Raw genomic sequence first — 19040 nt, forward strand, 5'->3', positions numbered from 1 at the left:
AATATAAAACTAAATTCAACATGTATTATTTACATTTCTGACATTAAATAATAATCTTATATATATATATATATATATATATATATATATATATATATATAATTTTGCTGGAGGTTTCTTCCAGTAAAGAGAGTGGACATCTATGCTTGGTCCCTCAGTGGAGTGCGAGATTATTCAGGTATTACTGACTGTGGCTTTTGGTGAGTGATATAAGGCCCTACTCTATTTAAGGAATGATTCCCAGAAACCCTTTTCGAAGAGGGGAAAAAAAAAGAGACAAAAATGCAAATGGGAAAGTCCAGGTTACTTTGTCTAATGCTTTTCTGCGTCTAGTATTGCTGTGTCACTTGTCTCGACGCTCAGAAAACTTTATTAGATTGATGAGATGGCGTCTGTTTTTTCAGGAGTGTCTGCTTTTAATGAAAACGGCTTGATCTGGATAGGTGAAGAAAGAAACACTAACCTTTAACATGCTATTCATACCTGAATAGAAACTTTCAATTGGTGTTCGTTTTGTTTTCTAAAGCTCTGAAATTTAGCCTGCATAGGCTAGGCTTTTTTTAATGACACAAAACCAGATATTAAATGGGGGGGGGGGAGAAATCAAGCGTTTGCACATAGCCACGTGTTGCAGATTTCCTTTCTTCAGAGCATCATCTACTGCATAGTGAAGAACACTGCTGACTTACCTGATATCTTTTTGATGTCTGTAATCCAGACAAATTGATTTGTATTGATATGCAGAATTCATTTGTCTATCCAACTGATGTAAGATGATAAATAGATAAAGAGAAAATACTGCTTATGACTAGCTTTAACCTGCAATAACAATATTTACTGTTTAATTAGCACAAATATAAAGAACTAACCGTCTTGTTCTCGTCAACTTTACTCCACTAACTGTAGATTGTTCTGGTAATGGCATCCAATTTAGGATTTAGACCTGAAATAAGTTGCTTAATCTTAAATTCTAGTTTACATGCTAAGCTGCTCTCACTTATTCTACTTCAAAAAAATATATATCCCATTTTATTTAACTGAAGTGCTTTTGCTATTTTAGTAATGAGCCAAAAGCAATAAAATAAGCACTATACACTCACCGGCCACTTTATTAGGGAACACCTGTACATTTGCTCATTCATGCAATTATCCGATCAGCCGATCATATGGCAGCAGCGCAACGCATGAAATCATGCAGATACACAGAATGGTGCATGTAAAAGAAAGAAAAAAGAAAAAAAAAAACAGAACAGAACAGAACAAAAATACCCAGCAAGCATCAGGTGAGGCCATGGTAACTAAATTAACAACTCTTTACACCTGTGGTGAGCAGAAAAGCATCACAGAATGAACGTGTCGAAACTTAAGGCAGATGCACTACAGCAGTAGACGACCACATCAGGTTCCACTCCTGTCAGCCAAGAACAAGAATCTGAGGTTACAGTGGACACAAAACTGGACAGGTGAAGAATGGAATGAACCTCAGTTTCTGCTGAGGCGCACAGATGGTAGGATCAGAATCTGGTGTCAACAGCATGAATCCATAAATCCCAACCTGCCTTGTGTCAACAGTTCAGGCTGGTGGTGGTGGTGTAATGGTGTGTTGAACGTTTTCTTGGCTCACAGCATGAATGTGTAGCTCAAAAATCTGCAGGAACTGCATGAGCATTCATGTCAACATGGACCAAAATCTCAAAGCAATATTCCTAACTCCTTGTGGAATCCACGCCACAAAGAACTGAGCAAAGGAAGGTCCTACTGAGTATTAGTATGGTGTTCCTAATAAAATGACTGGTGATTGTATATGTTCATGTGGCAAAAGCTTTTGAGTAGCATACTTCTAAAGTTAAAAAATATGCATATATATTATATTTTTAAATAACAACCATGTGTTTGACACCTAGGGACTGATTTTTTTTTTTTATAATTGTTCTATTACAAAACAATGACAGAAGCAGTTAAATAATAAAAAATAATGTTCCAAAAGTGTGCTTTCACCCATAATTGTTATTCTTCATTTTACAATCATTTAACTATTATACACTATGCCAATAGCCACTTGGAAAAATATTCAGACCTCCAAAAATCATTCAAATGCTGTATTTAAAACACACACACACACACACACACACACACACAATTCTGTCAACAAATACAACAGTCTCATGCTAAGTTAAACACATTCTGTATTTCTGACAGTTCCAAAGGCATAACAACCCCTCACTTTCTCCTTTTAACTTAAATTAATTTTTAGGGAAGACTCACATTTCAGTATCACTACACCTACAGGAGGAACTAAGTGCTCTGTGGCTCTGGAAAACTTTCAGTAAGTTCAGGATAACTGTTGCAAATGGCACTAATTCAGAAAAAAAGAAATATAATACAAAATTAGAATGGTTTTAGTCTTGGCTTAATAGCCAGGTTATGGAATTTAGACCATACCACTCGAGAAGTCTTGGCAATTAAAGAAAAAAGTTAAAGAAGGTCATTAACTAGTAAAGGTCAACAATCACAAATTCACATTTTTTTAAATGCTGCTTTCATAGAAAACAATCTTGACTTTAAATCAATCCTGAAACATAGTAGTGTGGGCAAAATGCCTTGTACCCCTAATGAAGCCTTGAATACTTACACAATCCACACATTTCAGTGTAGCTTTTTTTCTTTGCTACTTTATTATGATCCTTCTTTGTCCTCCTTTTCTGCAGTTTAACCATTGCTTGGATGCAATGAAAGACTGAATATTTTTGCAAGTGGCTAGATGTATGAGTTCCCAAAAAAGTTGTAAAAGCGCATAAAATATTAATATGATACATGTGTATTTTGTTTTGTTGTACATACAAGTCCAAAAACAACTAGAGAGCAAGTTTAATAAAACTGATTAGCGATGAATTCAGGAGGTGAAGTTGGGGACAGAAAGACAGAAGCTCACTAATTACCACAAGTACAGTTCAGTGTGCATGTTTAAGTTATTAAATAATGGGTACTTTACTTCCTTAAAGCTTCTAACTAAAAGAAAATGCTTTCATGGAAATCAACCCAACATGTACAACAACAACAAAAAAAAAGCTTGGAAAATCAGATCTTAGTGCGTGTTCAAATATTCAGAAAGAGCGCATGTGTATGTGTGTGCGAGAGAGAGAGAAAGAGAGAGAGAGAGAGAGAGAGAGAGAGAGCCTGAGAGAGTGATCGGGTTACCACAGTTAACAAGTAACTGATAAGATCCATTAGATGCTGTATTCCAACTTTGTAGTCAACAGGAAAACAAATCACTGCTTCAGCCATCAGTGTTACAGAGCAGAGAACAAGTGATAGATGAAGAGTACCAGTAATTTTGGAGAGAGAGAGAGAGAGAGAGAGAGAGAGAGAGAGAGAGAGAGAGAGAATGGTGTCCTAGCCTGTTGAACAGCACCCTCCGGCTGCAGCAGCGGCTTGTGGTTCATCGTCGATGATCTGAACGCCTCTTCGTCCTGTGCTTGCGTGGCTTGTCCCGTTCCCCTTAGATCTCTCCTCCACCTGTGCAGTCTCCATCATTCCTGCACATTGTGACACAGACACATTGCGGCACAGACTTTAATGCGAAATCTCAGAACACCTCAGAATCAGCGCATAAAGTTTTATTCGATCGTTCATTCTGGATCAAGTCTGTATCTCTCCTCATTCCACCAGCACATTAAATGTGCCACCAGAGAGGGGAAAACTTTGGACCACTGCTATAATCCCAAGAATGCATGCTTGGACTGTCTGATCATGCTATGATCCAACTCATTCTTGCATGTAGACAGAAACTGAAAAACAGTGTAGTCTGGGGGAAAAAAAAAAAAGCAACAAAAGCCATGGACTACTGAAGCAACTGAAGAAATACAGCAATGCATCAATGCCACAGACTAGGACATGTTTAAATCAAGTACCCACGGTATGGATAAGTATACGGACACAATCAGATCTCATATCAGCTTCTGTCAGGAAAACTGTATCCCCACTAAAACCATCACCTGCTTCTCCAACAACAAACACTGGCTCAATGCAGAGTTCAGACAGCGTAAGAAAAAGACAAGGCTTTCAGGACTGGAGACAAGGAGGAATTTAAAAAGGCAAAACACAAGTTTGAGAAAGCCATCAAAGCAGCCAAACAGCAATACTCTGATTAACTGAATCAACAACTTTCTGCTAATGATTCCTCCTCAGTCGGGTCTTCAGTCCATCACAAACTACAAAAAGGAGACACCCCCTGCACTGATGACCCCCCCCATCTTCCAAAGCAGCTAAAAGACTTCTACAGCAGATTTGAGAGACAGATGGCCCATCAGGTGCCTTATCTATCACCTACTCAGCCGCACTGGGAGCACTTTGGGGGTTCGGTGCCTTGCTCAAGGGTCTCACCTCAGTCGTGGTATTGAGGGAGGGAGAGAGCGCTGGTCATTCACTCCCCCCACCTACAATCCCTGCCAGACCTGAGACTCGAACCCACAACCTTCAGGTTCACCTTCGGGTTGCAAGTCCGACTCTCTATCCATCAGGCCACGACTGCCCACTATTTAAAAAGTAAATGTAAAGAAAGCTTCTGGCCCTGGCTCTGATGCACCTAGAACCCTCAAACACTGTTCTGATCAGCTGTCCCCATCTTTACGGACATATTCAACTGATCATTGGAGATGAATACTGGTCCAGCATGCTTCAAGACATCAGTCATCATCCCATTTCCAAAGAAAAAAAAAAAAAAAAAAGACAACTGGCCTTAATGACCAGTTAGCTACAGACCAGTAGTCCTCACATCTGTCATCAAGACCTTGAAAGACTGGTGATGGGATTTCTCAAATCCAGTACTCAGGATCTTCTGGATCCACTGCAATTGGTCTACAGAAGCAACAGATCTGTAGATGATTCAGTTAACATCGGGCTTCACTTCATATTAAGGCACCTACAATCTCCAAACACATATGCCAGGATTCTCTTTGTAGATTTCTGCTCCATCTTCAATACCATCGTCCCTGAGCTCCTACAAGAGAAACTCATCACTTTGCAACTACCTGGTTTCATCTGTACATGGATCACAAACATCTTTTCCTACAGGAAGCAGTTTGTGAGAATCGGTCAGAACATTTCTAAAGCCCGGTCACTCAGCACTGGAACACCACAAGGTTATGTCCTCTCATCCATCTTATATTCGCTCTACTTAAATGACAGTTTCCAGTGATGCATCTGTGAAGTTGGTCAGATTTGCAGATGACGTTACTGTGATTGGTCTCTCAACAGTGATGACTCAAAGTACCACCAGGAGGTTCCCACCCCTAATATATCCCACCCCTTGAAAGCTGCCATTGTAACAAGATAATCAATGATATTCCCTTCACCTGTTAGTGGTTTTAATGTTATGGCTGACCAATGTATTTGTCTTGTGAAAAACAGCATGCTGAAGAGAAGTGTGGGGTTTTTTTGTTTAAAATTCCCTGTAGCCTCTCATGATTTGAGATGAAGAAGTTACTTTTTCAGAGGAGAGAGTGCAGGCTTAATTAAGTTTAAATGTTCACGTAGTATAAGCAGGAATTTATTACAAATTGCCTACATAATGCAGTCTGTTGAATGTATTGTTGAATATGCTGATATCAGATCTAGAGTCTCATATAATCTGAATCGATACGTTGCATCAGGAAGTGAAGCAGTCTGAACACTTACTTTTACATAAGTCGAGGAACAGTTCTTCAATTCCTTTGTTTAATTTAGCTGACGTGTGATAGTGTTTTGCCCCAACTGACTCTGCATACCTGTGAAAGAGAGCATTTTTACAGAGGAGTCAATTAAAATCATTTCGGACATCTTGTAGACTTGATTTATTGTGCTCTTTCACATGTCTTGTCCAATAATTCTAAAACGCAGTCACTGTGGCAGTAAAAAAACGATGAAAATGACGGTGAAATGATGAAATGACAACTATTTTCAGCTAAGCAGTTTTTACAATTCTAATCATTTAAGCTCAGAATTAATTTTGCATTATACTAGCTGGTTAAACATTTTGATGGCACAGGTTTAATATATAAGACAGAAATAATATACATACGCCTCCGCCTCTTCCACTGAAACATGTCTCTCTTTTTCCAGATCAATTTTATTACCTAGGAGGAGAAACAGGAAGATCATCAGGAGAGTCATCATTACACAAACATCATTCACAGGATTGCAAACTGGATCAAAATGCTCTCATCAAGCTGTTAAAGCATGTGTGATGATATGACATTATGTATTATATTATACAGTATATGATATTCTGCTGTGTGTGGCCTCCCCAGAAGAGAAACACACACTTTCCAAACCTATAGCACAAAAACATACTGCATATATCAAGATTAAATGACTCCAAATTATTTATAGCAGCAAATATTGTAAAGATTCATATTTATTCAGAGCTTCTAATAATATTTCTCCAAATACAGTTCACATTTGTGAGACTGGTCCTGAAAAACCTGCCAGAAGTCACTAGATTTGTGGGGGGGGGGGGGGGGGGGCAGGTTTTTCCACCAGTAATACACTCTCTCTTTCTTTTAACAAAACAAATAAATATTTTTTTTTAAGTTTACCATTATGGATATGTTTTTATTAGGAGCCTAACAAAATTCAAATTCGATACAGTGGTGTCTTGATATGGTGCATTTTCAAAAAAACAACAAAAAAAAAAAGCCTTGCCTGAAATATGTGCCTTAGGTGTCTACTTTCTATTGATTAAAACATTCAGCAATATTAAAGTACAGTAACTAACTTCCTGACGGTGTTTTTCCGTGGTCCATTCTGCCTCTTGGTAGTGTATAAGGAAACGTTAGCTATAATGTAGCAAAACGAAACGCGGCTAAGCTGTTACCTGCGTAACGTGTCTTATTCTGATAAGCATGGGGCTTTTCTTATTCAAATGTTAGTTGTACTGTCAGTTATGCAGCTCTCTGTAGTGTTGGTGTGTTTTTGAATCCTGTGTTCTCCATTACCGAATATGTACTTCCCGATCTCCGCTGTGATTCCTATGATGATTCAATGAGGAAAAACTGTCTGATTGAGAGTTAAAAGAGAAGTGTGTGTGTTTTTTTAATGCCTGTAGCCTAGATAAATAGAAAGCTACTTTTTCAGAGAAGGGAGTGTAGGCTTGATTAAGTTGAAATATTTATTACACCTCAGATAATTTAAGCGGTATTTTATGAGGACTTTATGTGCTAGCCAGAGATTTAGCCAATAGGACAGAACTGCCGAATGAATCAGCATTTATTTCCCCTTAGATATAAAGGCGCAAATGCACTTCAATTTCACCATGCATACATGCGCACACAGCTGCTACGCGAATGGCATTGTTCACATACTTGCTTGTGAATCTTATCACATCTGGTGGATTAAAAGTGACATCCACTAGATTGCACATCAGAGCCAGAACATTTCAGTCCATCTGGTTTCCAACTCAAACTTGTTTAGCGATTTCATGCACAGCGGCGATAACAGAATGACGGCCTCCGTTTCTCTTTAAAACTTTGATTGTTGATCCGCATCTCAAATCAAAAACCTTAACTGTACATTCAAAATTATTTACTAATCTGGAAAATCCAGAAGACTGTTACTCAAGACAGTTTTTTAAAATTCAAACAATAACTCTAATAGGTGAACTATTAGTGTTAGCACTCAATAACGGTCTAGAATAGTACATAAGTATGCGATTTGAGACACAACGTTACTTTGTTTATTTAGTTGGGGACACACTGTCACATGGCGCTACACTGTCTCCACAATGCTCGTTGGTATTGCACCACACACGTCATGCTCATTTCTGAGGATGTGCACAAGTGACATGCCAAGTAATCACAGGATTCGCGCAGCAGCCATCTTGTGTACGCATAGTAAACAGCAGTATAAATCAGACTTAAATGTGAAGAGAGATAAGTCGAGTGAAGAGACAGTGACAAGGCCCCGGGTTGTTAAATGCTGTGAGTGATTCTTTTTACCTCAGGTGATGAGACAGAGGCTGATAATCTGAATTTCCTAATGTAAACCCCCCCACCCCCCATCAGTAGATTAGGGTATAAATGTAGAGGTAGGCAGCTCTGAATTGGGATGAAATCTTTAAATTCCATTTTCTCCTTTTTTCACTTTTAGTGATAAACAGATTTTAAACTGCGTAACTTCTGGCTGAGATACATACAAAAAAAAAAAAGTATTTCAGTTCAGAAAAACTTTTCAGAAATATATAAAATAGAAAATGTCCACGAATGAATGAACCATGTGAATGTTTTTTGAAGGTCGCCACATATAACGCAATGAGAATAAATCATCAACAGAGTATCAGCAGAGTAGCAACTTAAATACACAAGGTCGGCCCCTGGGGGAATTAAAAGGCTGGATTTCTGTCTGAATGTTTGTGCTGGAGAAGATGAAGTAAGATGGAGAAAGCCTGTGAGGGTTTTCCCAATCACATGAGAGAGAGTAGTGTGATGTCATGTGACGTCATGTGTGCGTGGCAGTGCTCACGTTCTCGTAAGTCTTCAATACCCTGCACAGTCCAGTAAAGCTGACTCTCTACACTGTCCTTCAGATTCTTATTTTAATAAAAATAGTAAAGAATTTATATGGTAAAGAATACATTACTTACCTACTATACATAAACATATTTCGTTCCCCAACATTTTCCTTAATTCTTTCACCCAGTTTTTCACCTGACAAATATGAGAAGGGGGGAAAAAACTCATATTAGTAATGACAAGATGACATACTGACAGGAAATTCCTTGGGTTTTTTTTGCCTAATATTGTGTCGACAAGAAGTTCACTTCGAGGCTTCATAGATATATTCATCTACTGAATGTGAAACACATCACAAACTCTTGTGAGAATTCTTAAAGTCATTTAACACTTTATATTAGACTATGCTGTTGACCTCATGATAAACGTGTGTGTCCATGTGAGTAATATTTTGATTTGTAATCCTTCATTTGTGGGAATGTGAGAAACAGCAGAAGTGTGATGTCCCAGGCTGAATCATGTTACTTAACGTTTGCTAGCTATGTCATACACTTATGGTCGTATCAACCTTTTCTGGCGTATCAGAAATTCCAGCCACTGAAAGAAAGTTTTGGAGTCGATTATGCACTTCTAAATAATTCCGAGCTTCGAAAATGATCGTGGGTGATACAGTTCTATAAACAAGAAATTAATATCGAGTAAGTGACATTTGGACACAATAATGGCCAAATGTTCTGTTTAATTTTGCTCCACTAGCAGAAATAGATCCCAAAAAAGCCACACTCACGTTATAGCACGTCGGCTAACTGGCTAGCTAGCGCACATTGATTTGTACATCCTCGTTAAAGGTGCTTCCGGTAAAACTGCTGTCCCTTCTTCCTCCTCCCCCTCCTCCCTTCACCTGACGAGCTTTCATATTTTAAGTCAAAATCTATATTCCTGAAAAGAATTGTTTGCCATGTTCGCTGATGATGTAACACTACTGTAGTAAGGGTTTCGAACAAGTAAGTGGATTTACGTGGTGAACACAGACAAGCTGAGTGATACACACGCTGAAACGTCCTGGTGCATTTATAGGAAATATAAGCACTCTTGGAACACCGCTGGACCAGTCAAATTAGTGAAGCGGATCAAAGTGCTGGATAGTAAATGTGTGTGAAACCATTCCTAACGATAGCCGAAATGATGTACGAAATCTGATCACAAGTGGTCGGTGGAGATGCGTTCCAAATGCCCGGTGTTAGTTTGGATGTCTCTCTGCTCTTACAAAGAGAACCTCACCTTCTGGAAGGAGTCTTCATCGGTGATGTCGTAGACTAAAATGGCTCCGTTGGAGTCTCTGTAGTAGATTGGCCCGAGAGCGTGGAACCGTTCCTGCCCAGCCGTGTCCTGAAAGTTTCACACAAATGGTCACTGAGAGATCAATGTGTCACATGATATTACTAGTGCATAACATTATGGAGGGAAAAGTAAAAAAAAGCAACAATGAATGGAACATGCTCTCTTTTATATTATAAAGTTTTAGCAAATTTAAAAACACATTTCTAAATAAGGCATGCAAATCTCATAAAAGTGCAATAAGTCTTAGCAATAAGAGAGAGGCACGATAGATTGATTAGGAAAAATTAGATGTAAATGTTGTTCACTGAGCCAAGGAACATGTCCTGAACACACAGTGGAGCATTTAAAACACTCATTTATTTTCTTTTTTGTTTTTTAATTGTCCATAAAAAATGCACATTGCAAATAATAGTTGGAAGTAGCAAGCTGTGGTCAAACACGCAGCACAAAGAAGTTTTTTGCCTACAGTTTGAGTTGTTTTGAAGGATGTGAAACATATCTGATCAACGTTATATTCATAAATAACACTTTCAGCTTTTACTTTCAGCCTTAAAAGAAAAATTGCAGTTTTTGACCTGTTTTGGCTGAAAAATTTTCAGTGACACAAATTGTAGTGCTACAAATGAGAAATGCTACCAATGCTACCAATATGAATATGAATTTTTATGCATTTAGTTGAGATTGTAAGGGAAGTTTTGAAATTTTTATAATAACTCGGAGTAGAACTTTGTAATTCGGTTTAAATTTCTGATTCAAACACTACATCCGGAGACTTAGGAAAAGCACAGATTTTTACAATCACCATTTCAGCTGACGAGCCAGTGATATTTTGAGAATTTAAATCTGAATATAAAAGTGAATTTGAAACCTTAAATCCACTGAGTACAATTTCAATTTGAGGTAATATGTCTATAAAAATTCAAATAAATGCATAAAAATTCAGATTTGTACATTTGAAATTCCAAGTGTAGTGCACATTTTAACATGAGAGGAACAAATGTGGATCTTTATCAACTGAGTAAAACTTCTTTCGGTGTTTTGTTTATATGAAATAAGGATTTGTTTATTTGTACCGGATGTGTAAACTAGATGGATATGTAAGGGTAAATTGGGGTGTACCGTACGCATATGAAATGAAAATAACAGACTAGTTATGAAAATAACAGACTCAACTCAAATCTGCTCTCATTTCTAGTCAACTTTGAATTAGGGCAGAAACTTTGCTTAAAAAAGCAGATCTGCTCTGTGAGACGCACGCAACACAGAGAACCAGAAAAACATTTGACTTTTAAATTATTAAATATATTAAATTTATCGGGTGGCTCAAAACATTTAGCTGACAATGTGAACTTCTTGTCAAAACCATGAATGAAATTGGTTTCAAAAAAAACATTTCAAAACTAAAGCTGATTAACGTGAAACCTGTAAAATGACAGGAATTCAAATGTGTTAATTCCCTCATCCGTGACACTGTTTAAAGGGAGACTTACCCAAATAGCCAGATTGACTCTCTTGCCTGTGATGTTGAGTTTCTTTGTAAGGAACGATGCCTAAAAACAAAACAAGAAAGATACAACGTTTCATGTTAATAACATTAAAAACTGTAATACCCGGCTTCAGAGCACTATTTGTATTAGTGTATTAAAACATAGAAGACAGAAGAACCAACTCCAGGTCACGTCAGCAGCTAGAATAAATGTCCTCATGCCATTTATAAGTCAGTAGAATTTCATTGTCTCGAATATCGCGATACAAAATACTGGCGAGACGGATTTTGCTTCTCTGAGGTGTATCATGATATTTCCGTTTAACATTCATTATGAGCTCTACCTCTTCTTACACACTGGGCAGCAGCACCAGAGGTAGCAGCATACAGAGCACGAAGTATGCAAATGGGAACCTAAATGTCTTAAAGCATGTTTACTTATTAGTCCAAAATTTATGCTAAACAGAAGGACGGGTTGTGTCAAACCCACAGCCTGGTTTCATTTAGCCTGTGTGAACCCAGAAAAAATTATACCGAAACGGCCCATAGTACAACACTACTCCTCAACATTTTCACACTATCCAGGATTCACAGCAAATCCGTAGCCTAGCCATCTGAAGGTAGTTAGTGTAAACCCTGTGTATATACGTGCACTCTTGTTCCTACCGTGGCTGGCTTTACCGCAGTCTGAAACGCAGGATAAAATCAATGTCTGTGTGCTGAGCTTGATCTAAGACACGCCCACATCTAAAAATGATTCAGAAGCATGTTTTGTGTTGTGCTGGCAGTGGCATAACCAGAAACTAATTTTTTTGTAAATACACAAAATAAAACCAAGCCAGCAAATTTTTCTCATCTGTACAGTTAAATCTGTTAATTGGGATCGATGGTAACTTGATGACTTCACAGACAAGATATATTAAAACTATACATTGTGTACGCTCAGAAAATTCAACAATGTAGTGTTTATCAGTGCTACTGGATCAGAAAAACTGTTTAACTACTTACAAGCTAACTACTTCATTTGAGACCCAACCCATCGAGTTGTCGTACAGAGTACCGACTTTTTGTCCAAAGTAGCATGAGAGAACAATTTCTGATACGCCAGAAAAGATTAATAAACATGACCATAAATGTATGATATAGCTAGCAAACGTTAAGTAACATGATTCAGCCTGGGACATCACACTTCTGCTGTTTCTCACATTCCCACAAATGAAGGATTACAAATCAAAATATTACTCACATGGACACACGTTTATCATGAGGCCAACAGCATAGTCTAATATAAAAGTGTTAAGTGACTGTATATACTTGGTAAGAATTCTCACAAGAGTTTGTGATGTGTTTCACATTCAGTAAAACTCATATGTTCCAGATGATGTCTTACATCAGATGGCATGATGATGACACAAATTTGTTATTTAATCATTTATGGCACAATCTAACGCTAAACAATCTTTCCATATTAATAACGTTGCAATGAAATGCCTTTAGGACTCTGAAACAGATTAAAATAACGCGTTATTAATAGGAGATAAATTATACCTTACATTATAAATCGGGCTCTACATTTCTTACAATACAATGTATTGATATTGCTGTGATTTGATTTGTTGTCATTACAAAAAAAATTTATTACAATTTAATATTTTATCGGTGTCAATATCATCTCGTGAATCCTGTATCGGGATGCGTCTCAAATCATGGCTTTAGTGTATCATCTCATGTCTAATTATAGTATAACTAAATAAGTAACTTAGTTTAGTATAACTAGTTTAGTATAACTAAATATGATCAAATATTTAAAGTACAAAAATTGGGTTAGGTGTTTGCAAGTTTTGCGAGTATTTGCCTGTTCAAAAACTACTCAAAACAGTTAAGGCATTCCAGTCAATAACTAATTGTTCAGATGAGGAAGGTTTAATAGTGGAAAGAATAGCATATAAAAACTTAAAAACTAGGATCCATGACCCATTTCCTGCCTTCTTTGATGGAAAAGGTGCAAATTGGTAAACGACTAAAGGCACAAAAACGGAAATAAACAGAAAGCATATAAACAGAAACTATAATTTATTTTGTGCTTTACACTACAAATATAATGTAGACCAATGTTTCTTAAAGATTAGATTATGCATTAAAATACAGGTCGCTACGGAACCACAGCTCTGTCGAATTCTCAAATCAAAAGATTAATTTTCTATCTCAGCACGGTTCTGACAGTACTTCTGTCTGTAACATACATGCGAGGTTTATTTTAATGTGCTAGTTCTAATATGTTATAATTTCTATAGTAACAGCTTGCTCACAGTGACCTGCATGCCGAACACTCTATATAATCTAAGCCTAATAATAAACAGATTAAGATAATGGTGTGTGGTGAAAGTTTCTGTTAGGAGATGTTTATTAAACATTTCTGGAAGGATTCACGGCTCTCAGGTGCCAGCGCTTTGTAACAGTCAGTAAGTTTTCTGTCATGGGAATGCCTTCAGGACAGAGGACTTTGGGCTTTCTGGTTTCTCTGCAATATGATAAGCTGTGGGATTTTTTTTTTTAATTATTAACTTAAAAAGAGAGAATAAAAGAGAGGCTGGTGAGAGAAGAACTGTTCATAAAGCAGCTGTAAGATGACAAGTGTTAACAGGAACTAATTTGCGTCAAGGATGTTCCATAGCATTAAATGTAATTATAATTTTTTTCTAAAAATAATGACGTCATAAATCAATAAATGAAAAATTGTAATCGGGATAGTGTAGGTGTGGACTGATTTCCTATAACAGTGTGTTGTGTTTTAGTCGTCATTTAATTCCTTTCAACAAAGCGGCTTCCCCTAATGAACGAATCATTTCACGTCTGTGTGTGACTCTGAAAAAAAACCCTGGATCATTATGTAGTCCCGAACTACAGTCTCATATTAGACTACACATCTCAAAATGTGTTGGTTCTTCTATGATTTCTGTACACATCTCATTAGTGACAGTTTGTGAACAGTAGAGGTCTGGAGCTAATTTGTCAATTATTTCCCTCAAGCAGCTGCTACACTAATATGTCTAAGCATATCGTTATCTATTACACTATGCAACTTTTTTTTTTTCCGTTCCTGGGTCGTAAGGTTATTTCCTAATTGCTTATACCGCAAAAGTATAGAAAATGGCTATTATTCCCCTCAACCTTTGCATTTGTGGACAGGACTTTTTAAAATTTATGCATTTTCATTGGGAAAACAAGCGAATTTGCATCTTTTCGTTCACATAAAGTCAGGAAAAAATATAAATTTCAAAATATGTTGTTTTTTCTGATCTCAAAAAGGATTATAGCAGTGTCAAGACATTGCTGGACACCTTGAAGTATGATGAGTATGGCTGGGAAGTCATTGGAGACTTCGAAATGGTGGCATTCCTGGTGGGTCTCCAAGGAGGTTTTACCAAGGTTCCCTGCTATCTTTGTCTTTGGGAAAGCAGGGACACCAAGGCGCACCAGCAAAGGCGGGACTGGCCACAGCAGACAAAGTTCACTGTAGGGAGGAACAGCATCAAGTGGGAGCCACTGGTGGACCCCCGGAAGGTTCTGATGCCACCACTGAACATCAAATTGGGCCTTATGAAACAATTTGTAACAGCTCTAGATACGGATACGGCAGCCTTCAAGACTTCTTTCCTATGGTGTCTGAGGCAAAAGTCAAAGCCCGTGGTCTTCTCACTAGTAGGGAGAAAGTGGCTTGGAACAGCTTTGCCCCAGTGGTTTGGGGCTTCCTGGGCAATCACAAAGCAGAAAACTATGTGGAGCTGTTGAGACTCTGGTGACAAACTATGGCACAGTGGCCTGCAGGATCTCTCACAAAGTCCATATCCTTGCTCATCTTGATAAATTCAAGAACATGTGAGCGTACTCCGAGGAGCAAGGTGAGCACTTCCGCCAGGATATACTGGACTTTGAACACTGCTAAAAAGGACAATATAACAAGAACATGATGGAAGACTACATTTGGGGGCTGCTTCGTGAAAGTGATTTACAGTATAATCGTAACTCTCAAAAAAACTACTCACTTCTAAATCTTTCGTGGTCATTTTTGTATAACTTGAGTATAAATACATGCTAAAGCAAAGTTTGGTGGAATTAAGAGCCATTTTCTATATTCTTGAGGCATAAGCAATTAGAAAATAACACTTACAACCCAGGAACAAAACCTGTGTTACATAGTGTTATCTATCATCTGTTTTTTTTCTCTTCTTCTACTAATGAACAGATTATTAAACATACTTCAAGGCGGCAGCTCAAATCTATAACTCATACATGATTCACTTCTTCAAAATGTTACAATTCAAGAGCATCCTCATTCCCACATATATTTATCTCCCGGCCTGAGCAAAACATAATAATCACATTCATGACTTTGTAAAGCAGGATTTTTGTACCCAGAAAAAACTCTTGCTTGTATCCAAAGCTACACAGTGAACTGAATCTCAGTGATATGAGACCAGATTTCTTCCAGTGGATCAGAGATGAGGTTAGTGTTAGTGTTCAGGAGTGCTGCTCAGGAGGTAATAATAAAAATAATAATAATGTACATAACAATATCATGCATAATAAAAGCATTATGTCCTTAATTCTGTGTAAACCTGTCAGGTGCTTTGCTGTCTATAGTGTGTATTTTGGTTTGAGTACTGTTCTTCAGAAATCGAAACAGATTTACAGGAAACACCGTACGTGTGTGTGAGTGTGTGTGTGTCTATATGAGGCAAGTTCCTCTAAAATATACAGCCAGATAAAAATGGCCTGGAATGATAAAATGCTGTTTTCTTTCCTCCCAAACGAAGCACCAGACTAATATCTACCCACACCAGCATTCTTTTCTTCCTGTAAATGAGAAGATAGTTGATAGAGAATGGTTAAATTAGTAGAGTGGAGTAAACATTATCTGTCAATCCAAGCCAGTTAGCTAGCCATTAAACAACAGCTACGCCTGCCTGTCTGTGCACACTAGCACACTAGCATACTGAGCAGGAAGTATGAATACACAGGTGGCTGAGTAGCTCCTGGCACACTATGCAGTACGCTAGTGTGCTGCTTCCCCCGACTCTGAAACGCAGCGTGTTAGCCGAGCGAGCTAGCGTTACCTGGAGGGTCGTGATGTGTTTGTCGTTGAACTTGTTTTCGCAATAACGGAGAACCAGAGACGTCTTGCCCACGCAGCCTTCCCCTAACAACACCACCTTGAAGGAGTATGTTCTGTGAGCAGTACTGCCGCCAGCCGCCATGGTGGAGAGGTCTCCTTCTTCAACTTCAGCAAAGAAAAGTAAACCGAGAGCTCGTCTCCTGCTGCCTTACATTAGATAGCTACATTCGTGTCATATGAAATGGTCAGGGGGAAACGACGGGGTTAAATTCCCCTACTGAGTTTAAAAAAAAAAAAAAAAAAAAGGAAAAAAGAAAAGAATATTTCCGCCTCTGTGAGTCTGTGCTGCTGAGCCAGGCTAATGGCGTCCTCTGCTACGTCACACTCCGGGAATCATATGACAAACAGCGGAGCTGCTGCTCAATCCCTGTGACGTCAGCGGTTACCTCAGCTTTCCTCACTTCTCTCTATACAGCTCCAGTTATTTACATTTTACAGTACATACACTTTAAATTATAATTATTCTACTACACTATAACTATAATGACTTGTATTGTGTTCCTGTAGTTATAGGAAAATAATCCATGTCAGGGTTTGTGTGATTTGTAGTCTATTTTATTTCTCTTATACCACAGCGACTATTTTTTCAGCAATTACAGTTTTACTTTTTAGCCGTTTATAGTTACATTTATTGGTGTCAGTGAGTTTTCTTGCTGTTCTTCTCACTGAAGTTATAGCAGCTATAAATAGTTCTTTCCACACCAGCCTGTCTTTTTTTCTCTCTCTCTCTTGAAGTTAATATACACTATATAGGCAAAAGTTTGTGGACACCTGACCAGAACATCCATATGCGCTTGCTGAAGGATGTATTCATTCCAGATTTAGTCCCCCTGTGTTTGCTGTTATAATAACCTCCACTCTTCTGGGAAGGCTTTCCACTAGTATGGAGGAATTTCCTGTTATCTATATCAATGTCATTTGTTAACCAGTATTACATCAATCAGTATCTATGCAACAGTATTGAAAAGTGACCTTAAATCACCTCATGTATTAACTTTTACAGCTTCATTTATATACTACACTGAACCATTTCTAGTGCATTTAGACTAGGCCTGACTCTAGGCCTGTGATCCTGCAGGGATGTTTCTGTGAGAACGGACTGGTGTGACCTTGAAGATGGAGTTTTTTTAAGGTGAAGGCTAATGTTGTTTTGACTGAACTGAACTCTCGCCGCGGTTAAAACTAAGATAAGGGGACAGTGAAATAACTCCATCCAGTGAGATTATTGTTCTAGAACTGTATAAAAGCATGGGCCACGACTATGTAAATCAGATGCTCTGCAGACCATCTCGGCTTTGTTTTTTGATTCAATAAAGTCTATAGATTTTTGGCATCCAGAACCCCTTGTCTTTGTAACTCATATTTCTTATTCTGATTTGCAGAAGTATTTGCCACGACACTAGATTTTGGAGTGTGGTTGTGGGGATTTGTGATCATTCAGCTGCAAGAGCATTAGTGAGATCAGGCACTGATATTGGGTGAGGAGGTCTGGGGTGCAGTCGGTGTTCCAGTTCATCCCAAAGGTGTTCAATGGGGTTGAGGTCAGGGCTCTGTGCAGGACACTCAAGTTCTTCCACTCCAACCTTAACACACCATGTCTTCATGGAGCTCGCTTTGTGCACAGGGGCATTGTCATGCTGGAACAGGTTTGGGCCTCTTAGTTCCAGCATACAAAGATATTCTATACAATTGTGTGCTTCCAACTTTGTGGCAACAGTTTGGGGAAGTGGAACAGTGGATTAGTCTACATAGTTTAAAAGGTGATTCATAAACATTATTTATGCAGGAAATCTACTGAGAACAGGCTCAGCACTCAGCAGACATGGAAAAGTCGATCAATGATTGACCAGTTTTGCAAACATAGCTTTCTGAAAATCATGACTTGGGAACAAAATAGCTACAGGGACTCAGAAGAGGACACCAAAGGGTCATGACACAAATTCACCATCTGAAATCCTTTGTGCAAAACATGAATGAAACTCTTTAAGAGGTCATTTTATCTTATTTTATATACATGAATCCATATTCATCATAAATTTGACTTCACTTTGAAAAAATACTAACTATTTCCTACCCACATACCAAATAAAGACCTGCAACCTACTGTACTGTACAACAGACAGCACCAAAATGACCTCAAACACTTTCCAGATGGTCCCGGTGAATTTCTTTTTTGTTTGTTTGTTTGTTTGAAAGTACATGTTTCTGTTGTGAACTTTAACTTTAAAAGGTTATTACAGGATGTTTGCTGGTAAAACTGGGACCCTGAGCATATAGCGATATATATACTCAGAAGATTTTGTTTAATTTATTAAAAAAAAACACACACGCAATGCGAAGACAAAAACATATAACAATCCATTAACTCGCTAACATGTTAGAGCAGGTCTCGGCTTCACCCGTTTGTCTGCCTACCTCTATTGTATAACGATTATAAATGTTTTACAGCTTTCCAGCTCATTATTTTATATGAAATCAAAACCTTCATGCTGTTATACATCATAATTGCTAATCATACTAGCAGTTAAACATATTGTGACTTTAGTATTAT

At 38.0% G+C, this 19040-nt stretch overlaps 1 protein-coding gene across 1 annotated transcript; it reads right to left on the reverse strand.

The window, feature by feature from the left end:
* Positions 1-1905: 1905 nt before the first annotated feature.
* rab21 (RAB21, member RAS oncogene family) lies at positions 1906-16808 on the reverse strand. The gene is made up of 7 exons (XM_026923328.3): positions 16431-16808; positions 11318-11377; positions 9768-9875; positions 8618-8681; positions 6059-6113; positions 5677-5765; positions 1906-3536 (listed from the first exon to the last, which is right to left on the reverse strand). Exons 1-7 carry the CDS (start codon positions 16569-16571, stop codon positions 3394-3396), a joined length of 660 nt encoding a protein of 219 aa, XP_026779129.1. The 5' UTR covers positions 16572-16808; the 3' UTR covers positions 1906-3393.
* Positions 16809-19040: the final 2232 nt, after the last annotated feature.

Source organism: Pangasianodon hypophthalmus, chromosome 18 (assembly GCF_027358585.1).
Source record: "Pangasianodon hypophthalmus isolate fPanHyp1 chromosome 18, fPanHyp1.pri, whole genome shotgun sequence".
Lineage (NCBI taxonomy): Eukaryota > Metazoa > Chordata > Actinopteri > Siluriformes > Pangasiidae > Pangasianodon > Pangasianodon hypophthalmus.